The sequence below is a fragment of the Micrasema longulum genome, unplaced genomic scaffold, assembly GCF_059751315.1.
Source record: "Micrasema longulum isolate JH-2025_06_02 unplaced genomic scaffold, ASM5975131v1 h1tg001391l, whole genome shotgun sequence".
Lineage (NCBI taxonomy): Eukaryota > Metazoa > Arthropoda > Insecta > Trichoptera > Brachycentridae > Micrasema > Micrasema longulum.
Window position 1 is genome coordinate 104000 of NW_028278577.1, and position 24573 is coordinate 128572.

Sequence of the window (24573 nt, forward strand, 5' to 3'; positions counted from 1 at the left end):
TCGTGGTGGATTTGTACGACTGCAGACCGGTGTGAACAATATCTATTCACAATTATTATTTTTACTCGATTCCCGATGGAAATTAGCATAAGTAATAATTATTATACAGATTTTGTTATCGACCATGTAAAGTACCTATTAGTCATTGCTCATTGGACTCGCAAACCGAGTCATGTGCTTCTCTGACTTCTGGGTCAGCGGCGTTGGAGAAATAATATAATAATAGAAATTTGCGTTCCAAAAATAAAAATAATTAATTTCTGCTTCTGTTAATAACATCTTTAGAATTAATAATACATATTTTTAATAAAATTACACTGAATCTCGTCGGCTCAGTGATGCAGTGGCCAGCGCGTTTCCCTACCATGCAAGAGGTCTCAGGTTCGATTCTCGACATGGTTGATACGAAATATTGATTTAAAAATGTGTTTTTACACTAGAATATTTCATATTACCTGGACTCCCACCTGAAGCGTAAGACTGATCATCATACATTTATGTAACAAAAATATCAAGATTTGCTGCGATTGGCGAACTATTAACCATTATAGTCCTTAAAATGTAATATGATTAGAATGACAGCTGTCAGAAAAAGTGACGACATAACTTTGTAGTAACGTCAAAGGAGTTATTTATATTGACACACGAAAAATCATCTGTATCTGGCGTGTTAATTTATTTTTTTAATACAATGCTTGAAACATAAATCAACATCAATTAATAAAATCAACGTTAAAACGAAAAGAAAACTAAAATAAACCTAATTATTAACGACGTTCTTACAAGGTTACATCATTTTGCAAAAACGTTAGAGATGGGACAAATTGATCGAATAAAAAAATTATTCATTTGATGTTGTTCATGAAAAAAGTATAAATGTCTCATTTTCGTTGAATAATTGTGTTAAACACACTATAACGGGCTTGTTTTTGCATTTTTTAGATCAATTTTTGGAAACAGAGTTTCATGATTGCATGAAATAATCAATAAAATCGATTTGATCAGTGATCAGTAATTTCCCATCACAAATTAAATTAGTTTGACAGCTGTCATTCTAATCAAGCTATATTTTAAGGACTAAAGGTGCGGAAAGGAAAAGATAATAATGAATAATTAAATTTATCGAGAATATTTTTTTTTCAAATCGATACAAAATATTTTGGGTCTTTCCATTTCTTGGTGCAACATTGGGCAAGACCTAAAAAAATACTTCTCGTTTCAGTTTGTCTGTGTTTTGTTTGAGTTTGATCTTATGACTGAAATTCATTTAATTAAATAACAATCACTCTTTTTAAAATAGTTTTCATTTTCCACTCTCAGAAATCAACGTCTATTTCGAGTTTATCAAGTATACAGTAACGAGAAAATGTTTTAAAAGGCTATAAAAAAATGGATAGTGGAGCTAGGTAGAAGTAAAATGGATTGTCTCATTCGCCCAACCAATATTGAATCAACTGCTCCACAAGTGTATAGCTTATGTTAGGTTTTTGTTATTTTCATTATGTGTTTTGTAATATAAATAATATAGATGTACATAAATACCTTGTTTTTTAAACTGTCCAAATATTTGTTAATTATCGTCGTTTTTTTAAGTTAGTCTTCTTTGTTTATTCTCAGTTGTAATTTTTTAAAATTTATTGTTAAGTGTCCTCGGCACGGGAAACCCAGTGAGGTCACATTTTTTTATTATTAATTATAGTTTGTAAGCAAAAAATACGATGGGGTTTACAGTGAGGCACATCTTGCTGGAGGGTGTGATTCTATAAAATGCCGCAAATGCCCAGTTGCATTCCACCGGCAACACTACTGACTAGTCCTACTCGTTAGCGTCCACGTCGCGAACCCTGGGCAATGGTCAGCGCGATAGGGTGACGTTTACCTGCGACTCAGGTAAAAAATATTTTCAAAACAATAGCCGCAAACATTCAAATGACAAAATACTACTTGTGTTGAAATATTTTGCGAGGGTAGACAAACAAAAAAAACATTGTGATGTTTATAGTAGCCTTTGTGAACGTGCTTGTTTTTAATGAAAAAGAGAAAGTCAGTGGTTTTTAAATATTATTTTTTTATTTGTTAGTAGACTATTAAACAAAGCCAAAATTCTATTTTTAAAAAAATATGAATCGTATTATCGGCGCTATGATTTTTTTAAAGTTTTGTATTTTTAAATTACTATGCGTGTGACGTCTTAAGTTCTCTTCTCCTTCTTCTCGATGAGTTCTGCCGATTGGTCCGTTAGCCTCGCCGTACAATTTAATGTTTTAATTTTTACCGCGCGCAAGAATACAATTTTTGTACCCAATTTTCCGTAGTGCATTTGACATTTGCATTCTTCCTCATTTGACAAAACTAAAAAGGTTTGGTTGTCTGTGTCCCGGCGGATGAAGAATACAGTTCTGTTTGTGAAGCCAGAATCCTAGACGGGTGATTTCGACCCGATGGCTACTCTCATGTAAAAATCCTGAAAAAGGGGATCGAGTGGAGAAAAGTATTTGTTTACGAGGTGTTTTTTTTCACTGCAATATTTCACTATCCCTGGATTGGCACCTGAAGCGTAACATGTGATCAAGACACTTACTTTTCAAATGCAGTGCCCTATGCACCATCAGGTGCGAATTAGGATTTAATAAATTTCCACAAATACAGAAAGAGTATAAGAAATAAGCCGTTTTAAAAAAAAAACAACAAACAAACCATAACGGCGTTTCCCGTAGGGGTCGGCAGAGAGGATATAACGCCATATCACCATATTTGCATACATACCTCGCTTCCTCTAAATTTATACATCTTCTCATGCACGCACTCCGATTATTCCGACTTTTAAAATGTCCAAAAATAACATGAAAATGCCAACGATCGGTCCATCCTTACATTGCTTTGCTTCAACATTATCGGTAAAGGATTTAATTACACAAAAATAACATGGAAATGCCAACGATTGGTCCATTCTTACATTGCTTTGCTTCACTTCAACATTAAAGGATTTAATTACGCAAAAACAACATGGGAATGCCGACGATTGGTCCATCTTTACATTGCTACATATATATATATACATTGGATATATATATTGGATAATTTATAGAGCGCCGTTTTTGTGAAAATCACCTCAAGGGCGCTGTACAATAAATAAATATCCCACCACGTCTTGCAGCTACAGAGCGCATGGACGGTTGGAATTCTTGTTCCTCGTCTCCAATTATGATATACAGGAGCTATATTACAGCACGTCTTGCAGCTACAGAGCGCATAGACAATAAGAAATCTAGCCCTTACTTACATTTTTTATTTGATAATAAAGTTTAGAGATTGAGTGATATTTAAAAAAATTAAATAAAAAACAGATTTATAAAAATAGAAGTTAGATAAAAACAAGTCTTGCAGCTACTGAGCGCATGGACGGTTGGAATTCTAGAGCTCTTTTACTAAATTTGGATATTATATAGTTGATAATATTTACCTATTGAAGCTAGATTACTAATCGTCTTGCAGCTACATAGTGCATGGACGAGTGTAATTCTGGCAACTTAAAAATATCAATAAATTTACAAAAACAAACATTGAGCACAATTTTACTATGTTTTTATTACATTTTACTATGTTTTTACTACATTTTTTACCATGTTTTTACTCCATTTTTTACTTTGTTTTTCACTTTGTCCTGTATCTTTATAACTGTTTCTATAAATCGATTACTGTTTTTTATATTTTTTTTACTGTCTAACAGGGTAAATAACCCTAGTTAGACAGTCAATGCAACTTTACATAAATTATAATTTAGTGTATGTAATATAATGATAATAAATAAATAAATAAATAGTAAATTTGTAAAGTGTTCATGCTAAAAAGCAAACAATAAAAAAAAAAACAGAAAAAGCACTTCAACACTATGGATAACAATGACATAACAGATAAAAATATCCGAAGGGTAGTTTTCTTAGATTTTGGGTAGTCACTAGTCACTGTCGCAGTATCGCACATGTGCAAACACATGTTGTTTGCTAAATTTGCTTCAACATCATCTGTAAAGGATTGAATTACGCAAAAAAAAAAAATGACTGGAAAAAATATTAAGATTTTTTTTAAAGCTTACCACGAAGAATGTTTCTCTGAAGTTTCGCGGTCTGGCCGTGTATTTCAACCCTTCAATGCCCAATTTGTCTAATTTTAAATATAAACATATTTTTGTGTATGTTTTTTTTATGCAAATACTGGGAAAAATTATGAAAAAAAAGGTAATTTTTTTTTGTTTTATTTTCATATATCAGTTTCTGTGGACAATTTGCTACATCGGGCATTAAATGGTTAAAAAATATAAGGAAAACAAGACATAACGATTCTTACGATTTTTTTAAATATAATAATTAAAGTTGCGGAAACAATTATAACTTCAAATATTTAAAAAAAAAAAACAAAGATATCATTTTTTGAACTTAGCCTAAATTATACTTTCGACAGAATGCGTGCGCAACTGACTTTGGTTTCAAATGTTATCGAAATTTTTTACCCTGGCGACGATTTTTAAAATAAATTATAATGGCTAGTATGTATGCAATATAATAAACTAGTCGCCGAGTGATAAACATGTGTGGAATAACTTTTATACACCGATTATCGGTATGTAGCAGAGCGTCTACATTGGCCATTGTATGTACAATAGTTTGAGTCTGGTTTGAGTGACCTACTCGCTTGTTTACATATCTTATTTTGATTGTTTTTCTGATGTAATCAAATGTTCACGCTCGATTGATAATAAATAAAATACCACAATATGCAAACGTTCCACTCTATGCATTCTAGAATCCTCCGAATGCCAATTTGATTGGCTCGTAACATATTAAATAAAAGTTCGTAAAACCATTTGTTTACTTTTACGTGTAAATAAATTACGCAGGTTCTAAAAACATGGCAAATATCATTTCAGACATTTTACTTTATTTGATTTCGAGATCACTATAATAAATCGTTTCTTCGATCACGCATCTAAACACAATGAAGAAAATTAGAAAAGATGCACTTTTTATTGCAACGTGCCTATATTTAAATTACCTGTAGTTAAATTTGAAGCGCAATTTTGAGACTTCCGTGTTTTTTTGGAAAATGCTGTTGGTAGACATGCAGAAATATTGCGTTCCACAAAATGCAATTCAAATAAATTGCTTGCGTGACCGGGTTTATAACTAATAAAACCACATTTAAATAAGTGTTAAATTATAATACGGGGTACATACCTTCGAGAAGCGATGACTCTTTATCCAGCTCCATTGTCCCGAAAGAAACTTTTAATATAGATAAAAAAAGAAAATAAAAGAATCAAAGAGTAATGCGGGATTCGCAGACGCTAAACATCACACAAGACAAAAAGAAATGCGAAAATATTCATTTGAAGCTATGATATTTCAGATAGAACAGACTCGAAAACGCGGTTCAACGTATCGAGCAGACAGAATAGAGCCTTCGGCGATTTAATTTCGTCGAAAAAAATACACACGTCAAACTAGAAGCATGGTACCATCATGGGTATCAATGGCCCGCGATTATTATCGAGACGCGAACCGATACAAAAATGTCCCCCGACAGCTTGGAGAATATATTAACGCGAAAAGATCTACGCGACAGAAACGCTAAGAATTATACGCGATAATTAGTACCTTCGCACAATCAAAGACCGGAGAAAACGCGATGTATATCAAAACACGACCCGACCACCATGTTTGATAAACAGAAGTTGCGGGATGCTAGAGAGAGACGGAATTTTACTGAAAATAAATTAGGATAAACTGGGTACTGCGCAGTTCTTGTACGTGCGTAAAAATTGTAACATATTGTAGAAATTGTTGACATCTCTTTCTAGTGCATTCAACAATACTATAGCGCCGTAGTAAATTTATGTATCGGCAGGTTGGCAGAACCACGTGTTCAGAAAACATGTGTTTTCTGGCGCGCGCCAAATTCGATTGAAGTAAAGGTCGCGTGACACTGAAATGAAAATTATTGAGCATCATTTTTTGTTAAAAACAATATATTTTAACCAAAACACATTATTTAATGGTGCTTTTACGTAGTTTTTAATAGAGCTTTTACGTAGTTTCTAATAGTGCTTTTACGTAGTTTTTAATAGTGCTTTTACGTAGTTTTTAACAGATAAACATTTGTTATCATACTATAAGTTGATAGAAAAATATTTCCATTTTGTTTTTATTTTTGACAAAGCAAAGATATTCATTGGAATTTTTCAATATAAACTTTCTAACCCTTCTTTCGTTATTTGCAATTATCATAAATAATTTTTATTATATATTTTGATTCTGTTTTGATGTTTCATATATATTATTATTTAATCTGAACTTATTATGTTTTCAATAATATTTTGAGTATATCCAAATGTTTGTAAATATTATGATTACATTCCAGCTGTTTTTTTTTTGTCGGCCTCGTGGTGTAATGGTCAGCACGTTTGTCTATCATGCAAGAGGGCTCGGGTTCGATTCCCGACATTGTTGATATGGAATATTTATTTAAAAGGACGTTTTTACACTAGAATGTATCATAGTCCCTGGACTGACACCCGGAGCGTAAGACTGATCATCTTACCTTCATGAAACAAAAATGATCGAGATACACCCAGATTGGAGTATCAACACAGTGCCCCATGCACTATTAGGAGCGGAAAAGGAATGACGATGATGAATTTTTTCCAAAATTTGTGAGTTTTAGAATTTTTAAAAAGACGTTTTTACACTAGAATGTATCATAGTCCCTGGACTGACACCCGGAGCGTAAGACTGATCATCTTACCTTCATGAAACAAAAATGATCGAGATACACCGAGATTGGAGTACCAACACAGTGCCCCATGCACTATTAGGAGCGGAAAAGGAATTACGATGATGAATTTTTTCCAAAATTTGTGATTTTTAGAATTTTATTCGCAAATAAAATCCCCTGACTCTGTCAAACCAAATCATTGAAAGGGTCGAGAGTTTCAAATACTTGGGAGAATCATTACAGAAAATGGCAGCTTTCAAAAAGAACTGGGAGAGCGGCAGTAGCAGGCGCCACATTCAACAGTATGAAGGCTGCCTGCAGATTGGATATTTACTCAGTGAAAACCAAATGCCGCCTATATAACGCCTGCATAACACCTATTCTCCTCTATGGATGCGAATTGTGGCACCTCACTTGAGCCTAAAACAGCAAAATACTGATTTTTGAGAATAGGTGTCTCAGAAGAGTTTTGGGTGTGCGGCAGTTTGGCTTTGTAAGGAAAGAGGGCAGCAAACTCCAGTGACAACTGTCATCAAGTGGAGGTGATACGGTTGGCTGGACCATATACTGCAGAGGCATCCGAGAGCCTTAACCATGCTTGCCTACTTTTCAAGGCATCAGAATGTTTATGTCCTGGATGTCCACTGCTGACTGTTCGTCAACAGTTTATGTCAGAACTACGAGACGCGAACCTGACTTGGGAGGATGCACAGTAGCTGGTAGCCGATAGAGATGCATGGAGGCTCTATGTGGACACCATATGCTCCAACTAGGGAGCGGACATGGATTGATGATGATACACAAATATCATGGTCTGTAAAATATTATTTGTCTATATAAAAGTATTTACATTAATTAATTTTCGTGTAAAAACAATGAGAATGTATTCAAGCCCCCAATAATTTTGTCACCATTTCCCTTTATTTTGATGAAAGGCAAGTTTCAAACCCATCTTTACACCTAAATATTTTATTTCACTAATTTCATTGCCTTTTTTGTTATTTATTACAATTGACAGTGTTGCTCCTATCGTTTTATTTGTTTTGAATATTTTATTAGTGTATATGGTACAAATGCCTTTTATAAACATAAGCATAAAAAAATTAAACATAACCGTGTTCTGAGTTAATAACTTTCATCTTTCATATTAGTGAAAAAAAGTTCAGAGAGGATAACATCCCTTTTCTATAATTGCTGGGTATTTTTATTTTACCATCTTTGTATATTTAAATTTGAGTATTATTTTTTTTAAGTTTCCATTCCATTCCACAAGATTCCATCAAGAATTGTCAATAAATATATTTATAAATATTACACAGTTGTTTTATACATTGTACTATATGTTGGTGCCGGCGTGGGATTTCCCGGTTCGGCCAACACCAGACGAGAGTAAGCGCCGCGATTCTAATAGCAGACACACTTTTACACTTTGTTTTATTCTATTACCGTGTACGCAAGCAGCCTATTGTGTTTGTGAAATTGTTTCCGAGTTAATTTTTGTTTTAAAAATAAAAATGTATGATTATATTTTTTATTTCACTATCATTAAAATCAAAAGAATATTCAAATATTTGTGGTTTATGCGATGATTTTGCAAGAAAGGAAGCAACTATCAAAGTAAATGAAATTAGATGCTTTTTTAAAAAAAGTGTGAGGATTTAATTTAAAACCGATGACCTGCTGAGTTAGTATTAATTATAAAAAAAACATTGATCTAGTCACCATTACGACGGCTATCCAACGCATCACCGTTCACTACGGCCGTTAAAATACGGGCATCGCTGTCCTAGGAAACCCTAGCTTAACCTTATATCTTACATTATATTTGTGTTCACAACCCTGGCGTAAAACGACGTTTACCTGTACTATGTGATTTATTATACTTAACGCACTTAGGTAAAAATAAAATAAAGATAGAAATTTGTTAATGTATTCAACATAGGAGATCGTAATATTTTGTACTAGAAGAAAAATTATAAATTATTAACTAACTAATATTATAAACTAAATATTTTTAAAAAAAATCACAAGTCTGGATTTCATGGTCCTAATATTTATTAAAACAACTTAAGAACTTATATTTTAAAACAATACATACTCGTAATATAAGTAATTAATGGGTTTTTTCAAATAATGATTTTTATTTCTTTTCATCGGCAGAAATTGTACATTTGTGTTGATCGAGATAATATTTTCTATGAAAAGTTCTTGCACAAATAGAACACATGAATTGTTTATGGCCTCGGTGTTTGTCTTCGTGGAGGGACCTATTTCTCAAGGATGTCAGTTGCTTCGGACAGAGCTGTAATCATTTAAAAATGACATGGTTAGCAACATTAAAATAAATTCAAAATAAAGATGTCATTCGTTGCCTTAATCGTTCAGTATTTATTTTATTTATTTAATTATCATACCCCTTACCGTATCCAATAGTGCATAAAGTACTGCACTGGTAAACCAAATGCAGCGTAGTTTGATCATCTATTATATGGAGGTAAGGTGATCAGACTTACGCTTCAGGTGCCAGTCCAGGAACAATAAAACATTGCAGTTTGAAAAACCTTCAAAATCAATATTTCACTTTTACCGTGCCAGGAATTTAACCCAGGACCTCGAGAATGGTAGGCGAATATGTCAACCACAGCACAATGAAGCAGACTTATTTACTCCACTCGGTTGAAGTATTTTCAAACCGCGTTCAAGTTTGATAAAGTCATAATACTTACCGAACATTTGTAGAGTTTCCTTGGTTTCTTATGGAGTTTGCAATGTCTAGAAAGGCTTGATTTGAGGCGAAATCTGACTCCGCAAAGCTTACACAAAAATGGCCGCTCTCCTGAATGGGTTCTCATGTGACCTAATAATCCACTGTGTCGTGTGAAACCTGGAGAAATAAAGCAGCACAAATATGTGTTTTACTTATTACTGAATACTCCAACAGAAGTTTGAATAAATAGAATTGAATCATTTACAGGGTTTTTGACCTGTCATCATGCGGTTTTATACATGCATAACATTTACAATTCTGCATCCGAATACCCAAATTTAATAAAAATTAATATTTGAAGCACTAACTTTGTGGTTATTCATTAATAATAAAACATATTTTGTTTTTAAAAGCTAAGTATTTTTGTCATGTTGTTCTTGTAAAGATAGAAGGTGTGAAGCGGGAAGGATTTTATCTTTAAAACTAGACAGAAGCAAACTAAAAGAAATATTGTTTATTTGGTTATTTATTATTTTTTATTGCTTTTTAAAGGAGATCACCCAGCCCCTATACATTTTTGGGCTAATTTCTAAAGTGCCGGCCATCTCAAATTAAATTTAATATTATAATAGAGTATAACAAAATAAAGCCCTTTTCTTATTAGACTAAATTTCTAAGTCAAGTCTGTGAGATAATATTCAAACTCAAAACATCTATTCTATTTGTGGAAATTAACCTAATTATTATTATATTTCTCGTAATAATGTTCAAGTTAGAATGAAAAAATGTAGCAGGCATCACAGCAGGTTTTTACCAGCGCCTTGGACACATGCTATTATGTGTGGTATATGGGGTTATCAAGGCACCTGCCTGCCATAAACATTCCTGCTAAAGGGTTAGCAGATATATTTGTTAGATCAGGAGAATTATAGAGGATAACATAAAAATATTGAATACAGTGATAATGTTTTTGTTTTATTTTCCTCCTGAGCCTTTGTGAGACTAAAACGCAATTAACTACTATTACACCGAACTTATAATTAGAAATCAAACACTGATTTGAGTCTACTGAAAACTTTATTTTATTTTTACAAATATAAAAATAAAAAAATAAAAACTTTGTGACAATTGTTTCGCCTTATTAGGGCATTTTCAAACGAATGTGAAGATTATTTGGATTGAATGTCCTTATATAGTTATATAATTCAAGGTACTTAAGTAGAAAATAAAAATAATCTTATGAACTATAGCATGTACATTAATCATAATTAAGGGAAAAACCAATGGTTAAGGGTGAGGCTGAGTGTTATTAGGTAATGGGGAATTTAGGTATTTATCTCACAATACATACTTGTATGTCAATAAATACTCACTTTGTTATATTTTCCCCGAAATTCAAATATAAATACCTAAATTCCCCATTACCTAATAACACTCAGCCTCACCCTTAACCATTGGTTTTTCCCTCAATTATGATTAATGTACATGCTATAGTTCATAAGATTATTTTTATTTTCTACTTGAGTACCTTGAATTATATAACTATATAAGGACATTCAATCCAAATAATCTTCACATTCGTTTGAAAATGCCCTAATAAGGCGAATAAATTGTCACGAAGTTTTTATTTTTATATGTTTATATTTGTAAAAATAAAATAAAGTGTTCAGTAGACTCAAATCAGTGTTTGATTTCTAATTATAAGTTTAAATATGGAGTTCTACAAAATAAACACCAAATCAATCAATACTATTACACCACTTTATATAACAATTTTAACAAAACAAAACTGCTCTACATTTATGCTGAGTGATACTTTGAGGCTAAATATTCAAACCTAAATATAATCTCAGAGAATTGACATAGAACTTTGGTATGGTAATAAAAAATGTTTTTAATGATGAGTTCTATTTAAATAATGCGTTTATATTAGTTGACCGGCAAAATAAAAATTAGCCCAATCTGAGTGATCTCCTTTCTAAGTTGTCTAACTCATTAATAAATAATACCTTGATAAAGAAGCTTGCGTAGCTTTGAAACCGGTCGGTAGAATAAATGAAACATAAGTGGTTAAAAATAAAGTTGTGTTATTATTAAAGTTTTCTGAATTTCTAATATGTGTTTGTGTACCTAATATCAAAGATAATTTATTTTATTTTAAACACACATATTAAAATAAATGTACTTATTCCTTATTTGTGTTTATGAAAATCTGGATATGGGTACACTATCAAAAATGTTGTTGCTTTTATTTATATTTTTTCACCTTTTCTTAAACTTGTCCAATTACTATTTGGAAAATTGTCAGTCATATTAGAATGTCAGCGACTTTGCGACCTACGCATAATTTCTCATTATATCAACGAGCCCTACTTACACTATCAATCTGCATTTTGGGAGGTTACAGGAGTTTATCAACAGACACATATTTGGAAATTCTACAGTATCTGATAGCTTCTTAAACAATTATCAAGCATTGTTTTTGCTCTCTTGTAAACCTCACAAATGCCGATTTGATAGTATACATTGGGATCACGTGTGATTTTCTTTAACTTTACATGAGTGCGGTTAAATTTTTTTTGGACAGTTTGTCATAACTCAATAAGTACAAACGTATATCCTTTGATACTTGGGTTAGTCATAATCATTTTATTTTTTTAAAAACCTGGAATATAAAGCCTTTATAAAACCTTTTCAAGCTCAAATATAACAAAAAGTCAATGTTGCATTTTTTGCATATCCGTCGTTGTTCTACGATCACGATATGAAGATTTTTAAGTGGGTTTATAAATTATATTTCTGTAATCAGTTTAACGGAAATGGATACTAATACAATATATTGTTTACTTTCAGAAGGACATGTCTCAATAAAAAAAATTAAAACCAAACCACATTATTCAATTAATACATATATCAGAACAATTACTATAATACATACTTTCTGAACATATTTGACAGCAAAAATTGATATTTCCAGAATGCTTATCCATGTGTATCCTCAAATCTGATTTCTTCACATACTTTGCATGACAGATATTGCACTCAAAAGGCTTCACATCAGAATGTCTTTGGATATGCCTCCTGAAACAATTTCAAAAAGAAAAAAATAAGACAAATGTACAATATTTAAAAAAAAACAAATATTTAACTTCAAGTATCTCAAAAGAGATGGACAAATTCATTAAATATTACCTTGAAATTATGTATTGTGTTAGTGTTCAGTCGGCAGAATTCCATTTTAAATGGTATCCAAACAAAACGGTCATAATATGAATTCTACTCTTCGTTAAATTGATTTTTTTTTTTAAATATGTGTTTATCTAATTAAGACATTATCAAATTAACTTGAACTATTACATATAAATCCTTATTATACAAAGTATAATTGGAATTTAATATAAATATATGAAAAGAGTAATTTGGTCAGCAACTAATGAAATGACTAATCAGTAAAATAAGGTCAACACATGTCGATAGAAGACCTTAACAACTTTCGAAGTTTTTGACTTCGTAGTTTTATACTACTATCCCAGATCTTACCAGGATCAACATCCGGAGGAAGTAATAGAAACGGCATTGGCAAACGAAAGCTAAAACTGAAAGAAATTTTAAAAATTGACCTTTTGAATAAGTGTGTCACCGTTGTGGACGACAGGGCCTGCATTTATAAGAAGAATAATTATATGGATTTAATCATTTTCCCCTTTTGTTTATAAATTGTACCTATTAGCCTAATTACCTTTTTTGTACATATTATTTTTAATTGTAATTTTGTTTAGTATATAAGAAGGATTCACAGATGAGTATCTACGGTGATTTATTTGAATACCTTTTAAACCTTGAAATTCCCTTATATTTTCAAAGTAACAATAAAAACAACCAAAATAAAAACATGGATGAAAACTTTGAGGCCTTCTTAATCTAATAAAAGGCAGGCTCACAAAATAATTATTTTCTTTGAATAGGCAAACAAATATACTTACTTGAGTTTGGGCATTGAATCAAAGTGCAAACCACAAACATTACACTGGTATGGAGTATCCCCAGTGTGGGTGCGGGAGTGTATTAGAAGATTTCTATTTTGTGTGAATCCCTTACCACACTTTGTGCAAACAAATGGCCCCTTACCAGAATGTGTTTGCATGTGCAATTTCAGGCGACTTAGAAATCTATATTTAAAAAAGATTAACCAGTTAAGATAAGAGTAATCATAGAAAGTGAATTAGAGAAAATTCATTATATGTCGCATTTTATACAAGAAAATCTATTCACCATTGTTCTTTTTTTAGTATCCTTTTTTTACATAGTCTGTTTTTATTATTACATTTTGACTCTCCCTTGGCGAGGCAAACTGATGACAGGTGGACGCCCAGAATAATAAAATGGCGACCATGGGGCAAACACAAAAGAGCCAGAGGTGTGGGAAGGCCACATAAAAGGTGGGTTAATGGCATTGAAGCAGGAAGCAAAACTTCTCGGCCACGCGCTCAATCATTATGGTTTTGGCACAATAAGAGCAGGGTTAAAATAAAATATAATAATAAAAACAGTTCAATCACTAAATGATTGTAATAACTTACTTAAAATCTTTCCCGCATTGCAAACACACAAGACCTTTCTTCACGGAACTGCCATGTTGATCACCCTTGTCAACATTATTACATTTCTTCGAGGAAATCTGTGCTCGTTGGTTAAAAACATTATGATTATTCACTTCAGGATAAAAACTGCTTCTTATTAATTGGAATTTTTTCTGTTGTTTAGATTCATTATCAACAATAATAACGAAACAATAATCATTATCTTGTATTCCTTTGATAATTTGTTTTTCTTCATTAGATTCATAATTGCGTTCATCCAAAATGGTTTTAAAATCATCACTGTTGTTAAAAACATATGAATCAGACTTACATTTATTTTTAGAATTGAAGTCTAGATCATTAGAATTCCGAGTGAACTTGTTTACTACATTTGCTTTATTATTATCTAATTGACAAGTCTTTCTAGGAGCTTTTTGTACAACTTGTTTATGAACTGATTTGTTGTAACGTTTTATATAATACTGTTTAAAAACAGTTTGCAATGTATCTATTGATAGTGATTTCATCTCTTGCCTATGAGTCATAGGTTTTTCTTCAAGTTCCCCAGAAGTTTTGTTAACAACCTATAATTCAAATAAGATTTTTTTTAAATGTTCCAGGAATGATTTCAAGAAAACTTGTTCAACACCAAGTGAAAATATTTATAAAATAACAACTAATGCACAGATAAAACTCGTACACGACAAACACAAGCAGGACTATTTCAGTGGAAAGATGATGGCCAAGTATGATATGTCAAACATATCTTGTTTTGTCAACCATTTCTCTATTTCTAAAGAAGGTATGTCATGTCTTTTGAAAGATGGCTAAATATGGTATGTAAAACATATCTTCCATTGGTCCCTGAAATCTTCCCTGGAAGTCTGGAGAAAAATTAAAACTTTTCAGCATTTTGTGTAAACATGCTATGTTGAAAAAAAATCATGGAGAAACAAATGTTCAATGAATCGTCTGATAAGCGCATTAGTTAGACAGCCAACTGTGAAACTCGCGTCAGTTTGATTCCCGCCAGTTAAAAGAAAAAAAAACCAAGAAAGTTTTTTTCTGAATTGTTTGGGTTGTTTTGTGTTTTTCATAACTTCCTTCCATATACAATCTTTCCCACCTCCTGACAAGCCTCTTAAATAAAGACTTATCAGGTTATTCCATTATTTCTATAATAAATTACAATGAACCTTAGAACTCCCCTTTCTTTAGATTTTTTTTTTTAAACATCAACTTTATATTTGAAGCACTAACTTTGTGATTATTCATTATGACAAAATAAATATTTATTTATTTATTTATTATCATTACATTACATACACAAAATTATAATTTTTGCGTCAAAATATAAAACGTCATTGTTTTTAACTCCATATTATTTATTAGCTCTATATGTATCAATAATGTAATATTTAATTATCACTGTAAAAATTAAATACGATAGAATTCATTAGTTAAGTATACCTTGATAGAGAAGTTTGAGTAGCTTTGAAACCGGTTAGTAGAAAAAAAAAGTTGTTTTATATTTATTTTATTGAAAATACAATGTTTTAGCTATTTTTAAAACACAAAAATTTTATTTTACCAATTTCGATCCGTGTTTTTGTGGGGATGAGAATTCAACATGATCGGTTTTAATATGATTGCACAGTTTCACCTTTTCTGTAAAGTTCAGTCCACACAACCCACATTTCCAGGGAGCAGATATATTTGTTTTATCATCTATCTCCTTCTGTGAATGCACAATTTGTATTAGTATCGTACACGCAATAAATTAATGATTTAGAAAAACATAATAATACGTAAGAGAGTAAAAAAAATACAAAACTAACGAACAAATTAAGAAAATAACTAGTTGTAGACGTATTACTGCTTAAATTCAAAAGGGCCACAAATCAAAATTCGACCTTTTTCAGTAGGTCTAAAAAAAGTTTTTAACATGAGTTTTATAATCCAACTTTTGGTATAAAAAACAAACGAACAAACAAACAAACCATCACGCCGTTTCCCCGTAGGGAGGATAGAACGCCATAACACTCTGTTTTGGCATACAGACCTCGCTTCCTCTACATTCATACATCTTCTCATGCACGCACATCGATTATTCCTACTTTTGACATGTCCATCTTCAAATATTTGATGGACTTGATCGTGCCATGTCTTTCTCGGTCTTCCTCGTTTTCTGCATCCATCAACATTTGCATCGTAGATCCTTTTAGCCGTTCTTTCGCTGTCCATTCGCTCTACATGTCCAAACCAAAGCTTTTTATATTTATGTTTTAAATATCATTAGATGCGATTTTTAAAGCTATATCTATCTAATGATGGCGTTTTGTGCTAATTATCAACCATAAAGCTCTGAAGTTAGCCACCAAAACGCAAAATGTCAAAAGGGCTATTGTGCAATTTGGGTCATTTTATTGAGTCTTTTTCTTATGGAAAAATATGACTGATTTAATTCTCCTAATAAAAATTAAATTAGGGAGTTAACAATTTGTGGCCCTTCGGAATTTAAGCAGTGATTCACAATATATTTATTTATTTTTACATAAACGGCATAAATTGCCTTTAACATATATTGAACATATATATGAAATAAAAAAAATATTTAAATACATTACAAAAAATTGTAAAATTGCATAACTATAACAATAGTAACAAGTAGGTAAAAATACACATAAGCAACCAAAAATACATATTAACGAAATAAATACATAAATATGAAAAAACAAAAACGGGAAAAACATTTTTAAATATAAAGAAAACTTTAAGAATAATATTGTGAGAGAAAAAAAGAAATCAGACTCGTTTTATAACTATCAAGTCCAGAACCAAATATATAAGCCTTGTCCTCATACTGATTGCCATATCTATGGAGCCTAAGGATAGGCGAGTGCATGTGATAGTTGGTCCTAGAACATGCAGAACAAAAAGGAGATCTGTGGCGGGTATGTCGACCAGGTACACGGAAACACCCCGACTTTTTATGCCCGTAAATAATACAAAAATAATATTTCGGAGGTATTGAAAAACATATCACTAAACCTAAAATATGGTTTATAAATCATAAAAATTTACCTTAGTAAATTCATCGCTCTGATGTTCCGTTTCTTCACCATCGCCCACACGTCTCTCTATTGTAGTTTGCACTTCTTCATACACCCATTCCCCATTCTCATTCTCTCTTCCTATTAACACTGTTATTGTTTCATTCCCAAAACGTTCAGAAAAATCAAAAACTTCATCACTTGTAGTCCCAATGCTTTCCACACCATCAGATACCAACATATTATGACTGTCATTGGAGACTATTTGTATTTCTTCATTGCGAATTTTTCTTTGTTCGCCGTGCTCATCGTGATTTGGATTTTTTAATTTTGTCGAGTTACTGGGGTAGATTTTTTCATTATTTAAAACACCATCGCATTCTATTACATTATTCTTTTCAACCTTTACGGAATCCATAGTAAATTCACAAGCATTTGTTTTATTGATATTGTGTTCTTTATCTGATAGAACTTGCGCTGTCACTATTTTTTTTATGTGCGTATTATTGTGTCTAGTTAAATGTCCTTTTCTGTAGAATCTAGAAGGACATAAAGTGCATGTGAAGGGCTTGATGCCAGAGTGAATTTTTTCATGCTTGATTGCATCTGATCTGTGACCAAACCGTTTTGGACATTTTTTACATTTGAATGCTTTTTCATTTGAGTGCACAGCAAAATGGCATTGCAACATTTGTCTGAAAGAATAAAAAAAAAGGACATATTATTAACTCTGTAAAGGCTGTGCTAGAAAATTTCTTTACATGCGGTGATGTAACATTGTGTTACCTCAAGGAAAAGATAGAATATTCTGAAGTTCAGACATTTGAAAAAAAAACATAAACACATCATCATCATCATCCCCTTTCTGCACCTAATGGTGCATAGGGCACTGCATTGGTTCACCTATCGCAGCTTGTCTTGTTCATTTTTGCTACATGAAGGTAAGGTAATCAGTCTTACACTTCAGGTACCAGTCTAGTGACTATGAAATATTCTAGTGTAAAAACACCCTTTTAAATAACATTTCATATCAACCATGTCGAGAATCAAACCGAGACCTCCTGCACGGTAGGCAAATGCGCTGACCATTACACTACGAGGCCGACATAAACACATACTGTTAAATAATTCCTTACTAAAATACGCCGGTTGTATAACTAGCGTGCGCCTCTGTTCACTGCCAATAATCATCTGATTGAACGAATTTCTTCTTTTGTTTTGTCTCTTTCACACAAACACCGGCCACAGAACAGCATCTTTGTCTTCCTTGCGATAAATTCTATTCTTGTGCTCTTTCTTGTACAGTAAAACAGATTTATTATGGTACTGACATCACTCTCGTTAGTATTATTAGAGCACACATAAGAATATGTTTATGTGTGCCCTATTTCAAGATTCAAAATAAAAATATAAAAAAATTATTCTTCCCATAGCAAGGAAAAATGTTTTGTTCATTGAAATCCAGCATATTATACAAATTTTACTTTCAAAATCCGATGTGAAAATCCGACTTCATAATTTAAATAAATAAGAGAGATATATAAGGTCTTGTATCCTATGCAGACTCGTGTTACACCACAGCCTAAAATTTAAAGCATTAACTTTGTGGTCAAACGTTTTATTAAATGTAATTTTTTTTATTTGTTTATTAAACCGCATTGTAGGATTTTACTTGATATAAATAAATAAAATAACAAACATAAAGTAACAAATGTATTTTACCAAAAAGTAGCTAATAAAAATGAAGTAAGATACATACATATATTATAGTGAGAGAACAAAGGTGAATTTTTTTCCCATCAATTATATTGAAAGAATCTTAAAATTAGAAGAAGTTAGAAAAAATAATAATTAAGAATACAGATATAAGTTAATAAAAGGTACCCAATAAAAAATAACGAAGTAGTAATTAGGTATTTAAATTTGAAGATAGTGAATTAATAAACTGCTTTTTAAAATTCATAAGATCATTTGTGTATTTATTTGAAAACGCATGAATTCTCCTTATTGGCTTAAATTAGTTATTCAATTTGATTAAACCCTATACCCAGTAAATTCATATCTTCTAAATAAAGTAAATTCTTAAATATATCTTCTCTTCAAGACCGTCGAAATAAATCCGACCTTCTAGTCCTATTTAAAACTCTCATCTCACTTCAAAAATCAATCAAAACTTACTTTTTCATACTGATAACCATAGAACTAACTATGGTTTTCATTCCCCTATGGTGAGAATTTTGGGTCTGCCAACAAACATACCAGTATTGATTAAATTATAAACACCTCTCTCCCGCTTCCATTACCACCATCTACTATATACCATTGTGTCTTTCTATCATAATAATTTTCTATGCATACATATGTCCATAAAAATGCCCATTGGGCGTATATATAAATAAATGTACAATTATTATTTACTATTTTTTTTTTTAAATAAACAAATATGCACTTACATAAAAAATGTGTATGAGGAAATAGAAAGATTTATGAAAGTATTTTGACATCAAACTCAACAAAAAAAGTCACAAAATTAAACCGAAAATTCTGTGGTTTGGATCTATAAGGGCAATGTCGTAAATCATAATATTACAGGAGAGTAATTACTTTCCCATTTTGTGGCGATATAATGAACTGATTGACGTCTTTGATAGCAAATATTAATAAAAAACACTACCACTCATGTATGTGTGAATAAAATAGTTAAATAGTGGCAAGAAAAATATGAAATCTGACATTGGTCCTTTTAGATCCAAGCCAAAGCCAAAGCCAATCATAATGAATTACCACATGGAACATTTAGGCTTAAGAAACGTCACGTCGTTTTATGATCTTATTTGAAAATGGCTACCAGCTAGCAGGTGGTTGGCTCATGGTTTGCACATGTTCAAATTCTAGTTTTCGTGAATTTGAGATAGTTTGAATGCTTTTAGAAACCGGCCAAAGGATTTGAAATATTTTTACAAAAATATAAATAAAGAAAACAAAAAGATAATAAACTTACTTTCTGGCGAATTTCTTTCCACACGTATCGCATTCGAAAGGTTTTTCATCACTGTGTACTCGCATGTGTAAAGCAAGAAACTGTTGCTCACTGAAAGACTTTGAACATATTCCACATGTGAAAGGCTTGATCCCTAGACAATTCACGTTTATGTTAAAATTAAAATCAATAAAAAATATATATCAATACATTTCACCATCATCAGCATTGGTAAACTAAATCGAGTGTATAAGGATCATATTTATTTATTTTTGCACCACAACAGGCCAGGAGACCCAATTACAGTGGTGAATTACATCACAGAATACCCAGGCTTGAGAACAATCACATTTTAATTTTTGTGTTCTCACCGGGAATCGAACCCGGAACCTTTCGTGTGTGAGTCAAGAGTCTTGACCACTACACCACGGAGGCCGCCATATGTTATATGAAGGTAAGGTGATCAGCCTTAGTTTCAAGGGCCAGTCCAGAAACAAAGAAATATTGCAGTTTAAACATTCTTTAAAACCAATATTTCAGGTACACCCTGCCAGGAGCTTAAGAATGATAACTGAATGCACCAACCACTATACACTACGAGGCAGACTTATCTCCACTTAAAAACATGGTTATTTATTATTATTCATAAGCCCTGCAACAATATTTGTTAGTGTCTACAGGCATCAGTTCAAACTCTTAAGGTAATATTTAATAGTAATAACATTATTATATAAAGTTTTTTACCTGAGTGTTTTCGAATATGTCTTTTTAAATTATCATGATACGAGAATTTTTTATAACAAATATCGCATTGGAAGGCTCGCTCTTTTGAATGAACTACCTGATGTATTTTAAGTGACCTGAAAATATTTTTTATTTTAAAAATTTCAGAAACATAGCAATCCCTCGTCTGTGTATATATTGGAATTAAAATATACAAATAAGTTTACATAGGTATTGTCGTAGTGGAGAAAAGAACCGGGTAAAAAATATCTAATACATCCCAACATAATATATCTTTAATAGCAAACTTTTTTATGTTTTCTTTTGTGCGTAGTATAAATCCTGCAATTAATATTCCATGGGTGTAACATTAACATAGCGAAAGAAACGTCGGTATTAATCTGCCCTGCTAAGCCTAAAAGTCGTAACTAAAAAAAAAATTGCTTGCATTTTTTTTTCGTAATAGAAATTCGATAGCCTCACATATTTACTAAGCCAGCAAGTCATTTCTGCTTCTCATATATGAGATGTTCCCTTGTAAAAAAAATTCAATTGAAAAAGCAATATTTAAATTTATTTCAACAGAGAGGGAAAACATTTTTGAGAAGGGAAAATGGAAGTCTAGGCATTTTTATGGCTTACGACATGTCATTGGCTGGTTTAAGTGGCCACTTTACACACTGTGTAAAAATGTTTTCCCTCTCTGTTGAAATAAATTTAAATAAATTCTACAAAAACGTAGAACTAATATTGACTCCATATATATGTTCGGCATACTAAATGGTATAATCGATGTTCCATCATTACTGGGACAAGTAAAATTCAATATTCCGACTCGTAGATTGAGAAACAATGAAGTACTGTTCATCGATCAGCATAGAACAAACTATGGCCTAAATTCTCCAATGACCCGCCTTTGTCGTATTGTTAACTCAAGACAGGATCTGGACTTTTTTGGTTTAAGTTTACAACGATTTAAACGAGCACTAAATAAATAGTCCAGATCTTGTCTCGATGTCCCTTATGTTTGTCAATGCTTCTTTCTTTTTTCTTTAAATGTTTTAAACTACTCTTTTATTTGTAATATTTAAACCTTATAAATTGTATACATGGACAATGTCCGTTAATAAATAAATAAATAAATATGAATAACTCCCTAGGGAGGAAATCCAGCCAGTCTGCAAGCATTTGGACATACTCAAACATTGTTGAAAAAATAATAATTCTGATTGGCAAAGCATAAAACAACAATGTCCTGTAAAATTTGCAATTTAACAAATACGACTTTTAGCCTTAGCAGGGCAGTAAAATGGAGATATATTTTTTTTTACTAGTCAACTTTCATCATCATCATTCCATTTCCGCACGTAATTGTGCATAGGACACTGCATCGGTACACCAATTGCAGTGTATCTTGATCATTTATGTTACATGAAGGTAAGATTATCAGTCTTACGCTTCAGGTACCAGTTAAGGGACTATGAAATATTCCAGTGTAAAAACACTATTTTTAAATAAATATTTCATGCCAACTATGTCCGGAATTGAACCTGAGACCTCTTGCATGGTAGGCAAACGCGCTGACCATTATATAATAAGCTTCTTAGTTTTTTTACCATCATGGCAATTTTTTATATTTTTCATTTATTTATAATTTTAAAAACCCAGAAGGGTTCTACTTTATCCTGGCTGTATGTTCCATTTATTTGGAGTTAGCCCTCCTAGTACTCAATTTACACGTCGGACTAGGAGATTTGTTGTTTGCTTTGTTTTTTAAGTAAATGTAACCTGTAATGGTTACGTAAACATATTATAAAGTCAAGTAATGTTATGTTAATTTTAAATTCGTCTCCAATATAATTTTTCAAGTATTCAGGTAAGTAAGTCATTGTAGTGTTTAAGTTCATTGTTCAGTATTTTTGATTGTCCTGCATTTGTCCTTGATTTTTGATTGCGGTAGTATTGTTGCCTGGTATTATATTTGCGTATGTCAGCATTTTTGGTTACTGTTACGTCATCGTCTTGTATGTTGCTTTCATACACTTTGTTTCATTTCGAATTATATTTCCAGACACAAAACCATTCCACAACAGATACACAGCAGGTCTCATGGCCGCTTGATAGAAAAAAGACAAATAAATTATTTTCAAAGCAGAAATAAATATAAAGAGAGTAAACAAATCTGGTACCTTTTTGAAGAATATTCTTTATCACATGTTTCACATTTAAATGGTTTTTCTCCAGAGTGTGTCCGAATATGTATTTCCAAATGAATATTTTGTCTAAACGCTTAAAATAATATATAATAAAAAAAACATTTTTATTTATTTATAAGTAAACACAGCACTCAGTTTACCTTACAAAAAATACATATTTAGTAGAAATAAACACATCAAATGTAGAGTATGCGATTTGAATGCACAACTTGTCTTTTTGTAGTGTTCATGGAGCAGTAGGATACAACACAGTGTTTTTAGTGGTTAACTCAAAAATGTAATTACCCGACGATATTTACAATATTAACAATAACCTAAAAAAAATACCGCTTACCATTGGCGGCCTCTGTGGTGTAGTGGTCAAGAACCTTGACTCACGCACGGAAGGTTCCGGGTTCGATTCCCGGTGAGAATACAAAAAATTAAATGTAATTTTTCTCAAGCCTGGGTGTTCCGTGGTGTAATTCACCTCGGTGATTGGGCCTCCTGGTCTGTTGTGGTGCAAAAAAAAACTTTGGAATGATTAAATAGAGTTGATTTATAAAACTATACTGAGTTTTTCTACTGACATTTCTTGGTGAAACTGCATTTTAATTATAATAATAAAAATACTTTATAGTTTTATTCCACTTTTATTTATAATTATTTTATAAATTTTTTACCAGTGACTGGATTTAATTGTGACGGGTTTCGTCAGACTGGTCACCAGTCTGACGAAACCCGGTCACTGGTAAAAAATTTATAAAATAATTATAAATAAAAGTGAAATAAAACTATTAAGTATTTTTATTATTATAATTAAAACTATACTGTATATTACTTTTATTTTATAAATAAACATTTTCATTTGTTGCTGTGCTGTGAGAAAGTAAATTCCTTTATGCATTATTTCTACATTTTAATAAATGATATTGGCTTTGAGTACCATCTTAATTATTTTTTATATTAATTCAACAGACTTGGACCATGTAAGATGAAGACTAACCTAACCAGAGAACACTCCATTTTATTGTTAAATGTTCTAAGAATTCCTGGAAATAAATATTTATATGCAATAAATTTTAAAAAACATTTATTTTTTAAGTACCTTTGGAGCAGATATGACAAATGAAGGACTTTGCATCCGTATGACTCTTGAGATGACTGATAAGGCTCCCTCTTCTACGGTATATAGAACCACACACACAAGAGTATTCATCACTAACTGTTGAAGGAAGGACTTCGTTCTGAAAAGCGCAAATTCAATTCAATATTTCATTTATAAAACAGACTCGTTAAAATATGCTTAGTTCAAACTCACATGTTTAGGAATATCCATTTTTTCAATTTTAAATAAATTTAAGGAATTGAATTTAACTTGGCATATTATTTATGACATTACTAGGCATTACGTCGTTATAATTTTGACAGCTGTCTGATTTGACACTTCATTGGAGTGTTACTATAGAAAATGAACAATTATCCTTAAAAATTTGGTTAGATTTTTTTTCAATTATTTCTAAATGGAAGGTTTCAGTATTCGATAAAAATGAAAATGAATTTC

The 24573-nt window shown here is 31.6% G+C and overlaps 1 protein-coding gene across 1 annotated transcript; it reads right to left on the minus strand.

Annotated features, from left to right (window-relative positions):
- Positions 1 to 8804: 8804 nt before the first annotated feature.
- Positions 8805 to 24454, minus strand: LOC148275552 (uncharacterized). The gene is made up of 12 exons (XM_088235545.1): positions 24331 to 24454; positions 24118 to 24256; positions 23004 to 23103; positions 20836 to 20951; positions 20113 to 20245; positions 17143 to 17806; positions 15650 to 15796; positions 14059 to 14642; positions 13462 to 13647; positions 12417 to 12559; positions 9498 to 9655; positions 8805 to 9073 (listed from the first exon to the last, which is right to left on the minus strand). Exons 1-12 carry the CDS (start codon positions 24346 to 24348, stop codon positions 8912 to 8914), a joined length of 2550 nt encoding a protein of 849 aa, XP_088091671.1. The 5' UTR covers positions 24349 to 24454; the 3' UTR covers positions 8805 to 8911.
- Between the last annotated feature and the right edge of the window lie 119 nt (positions 24455 to 24573).

Excerpts from the sequence above, each read along its gene's own strand:
- LOC148275552 (XM_088235545.1), bottom strand. Across the intron at positions 23,104-24,117 it reads TTGTCATATCTGCTCCAAAG|CGTTTAGACAAAATATTCAT; the intron begins GTACTTAAAAAA and ends TATTATTTTAAG. Across the intron at positions 13,648-14,058 it reads CAATGCGGGAAAGATTTTAA|ATTTCTAAGTCGCCTGAAAT; the intron begins GTAAGTTATTAC and ends TTTTAAATATAG.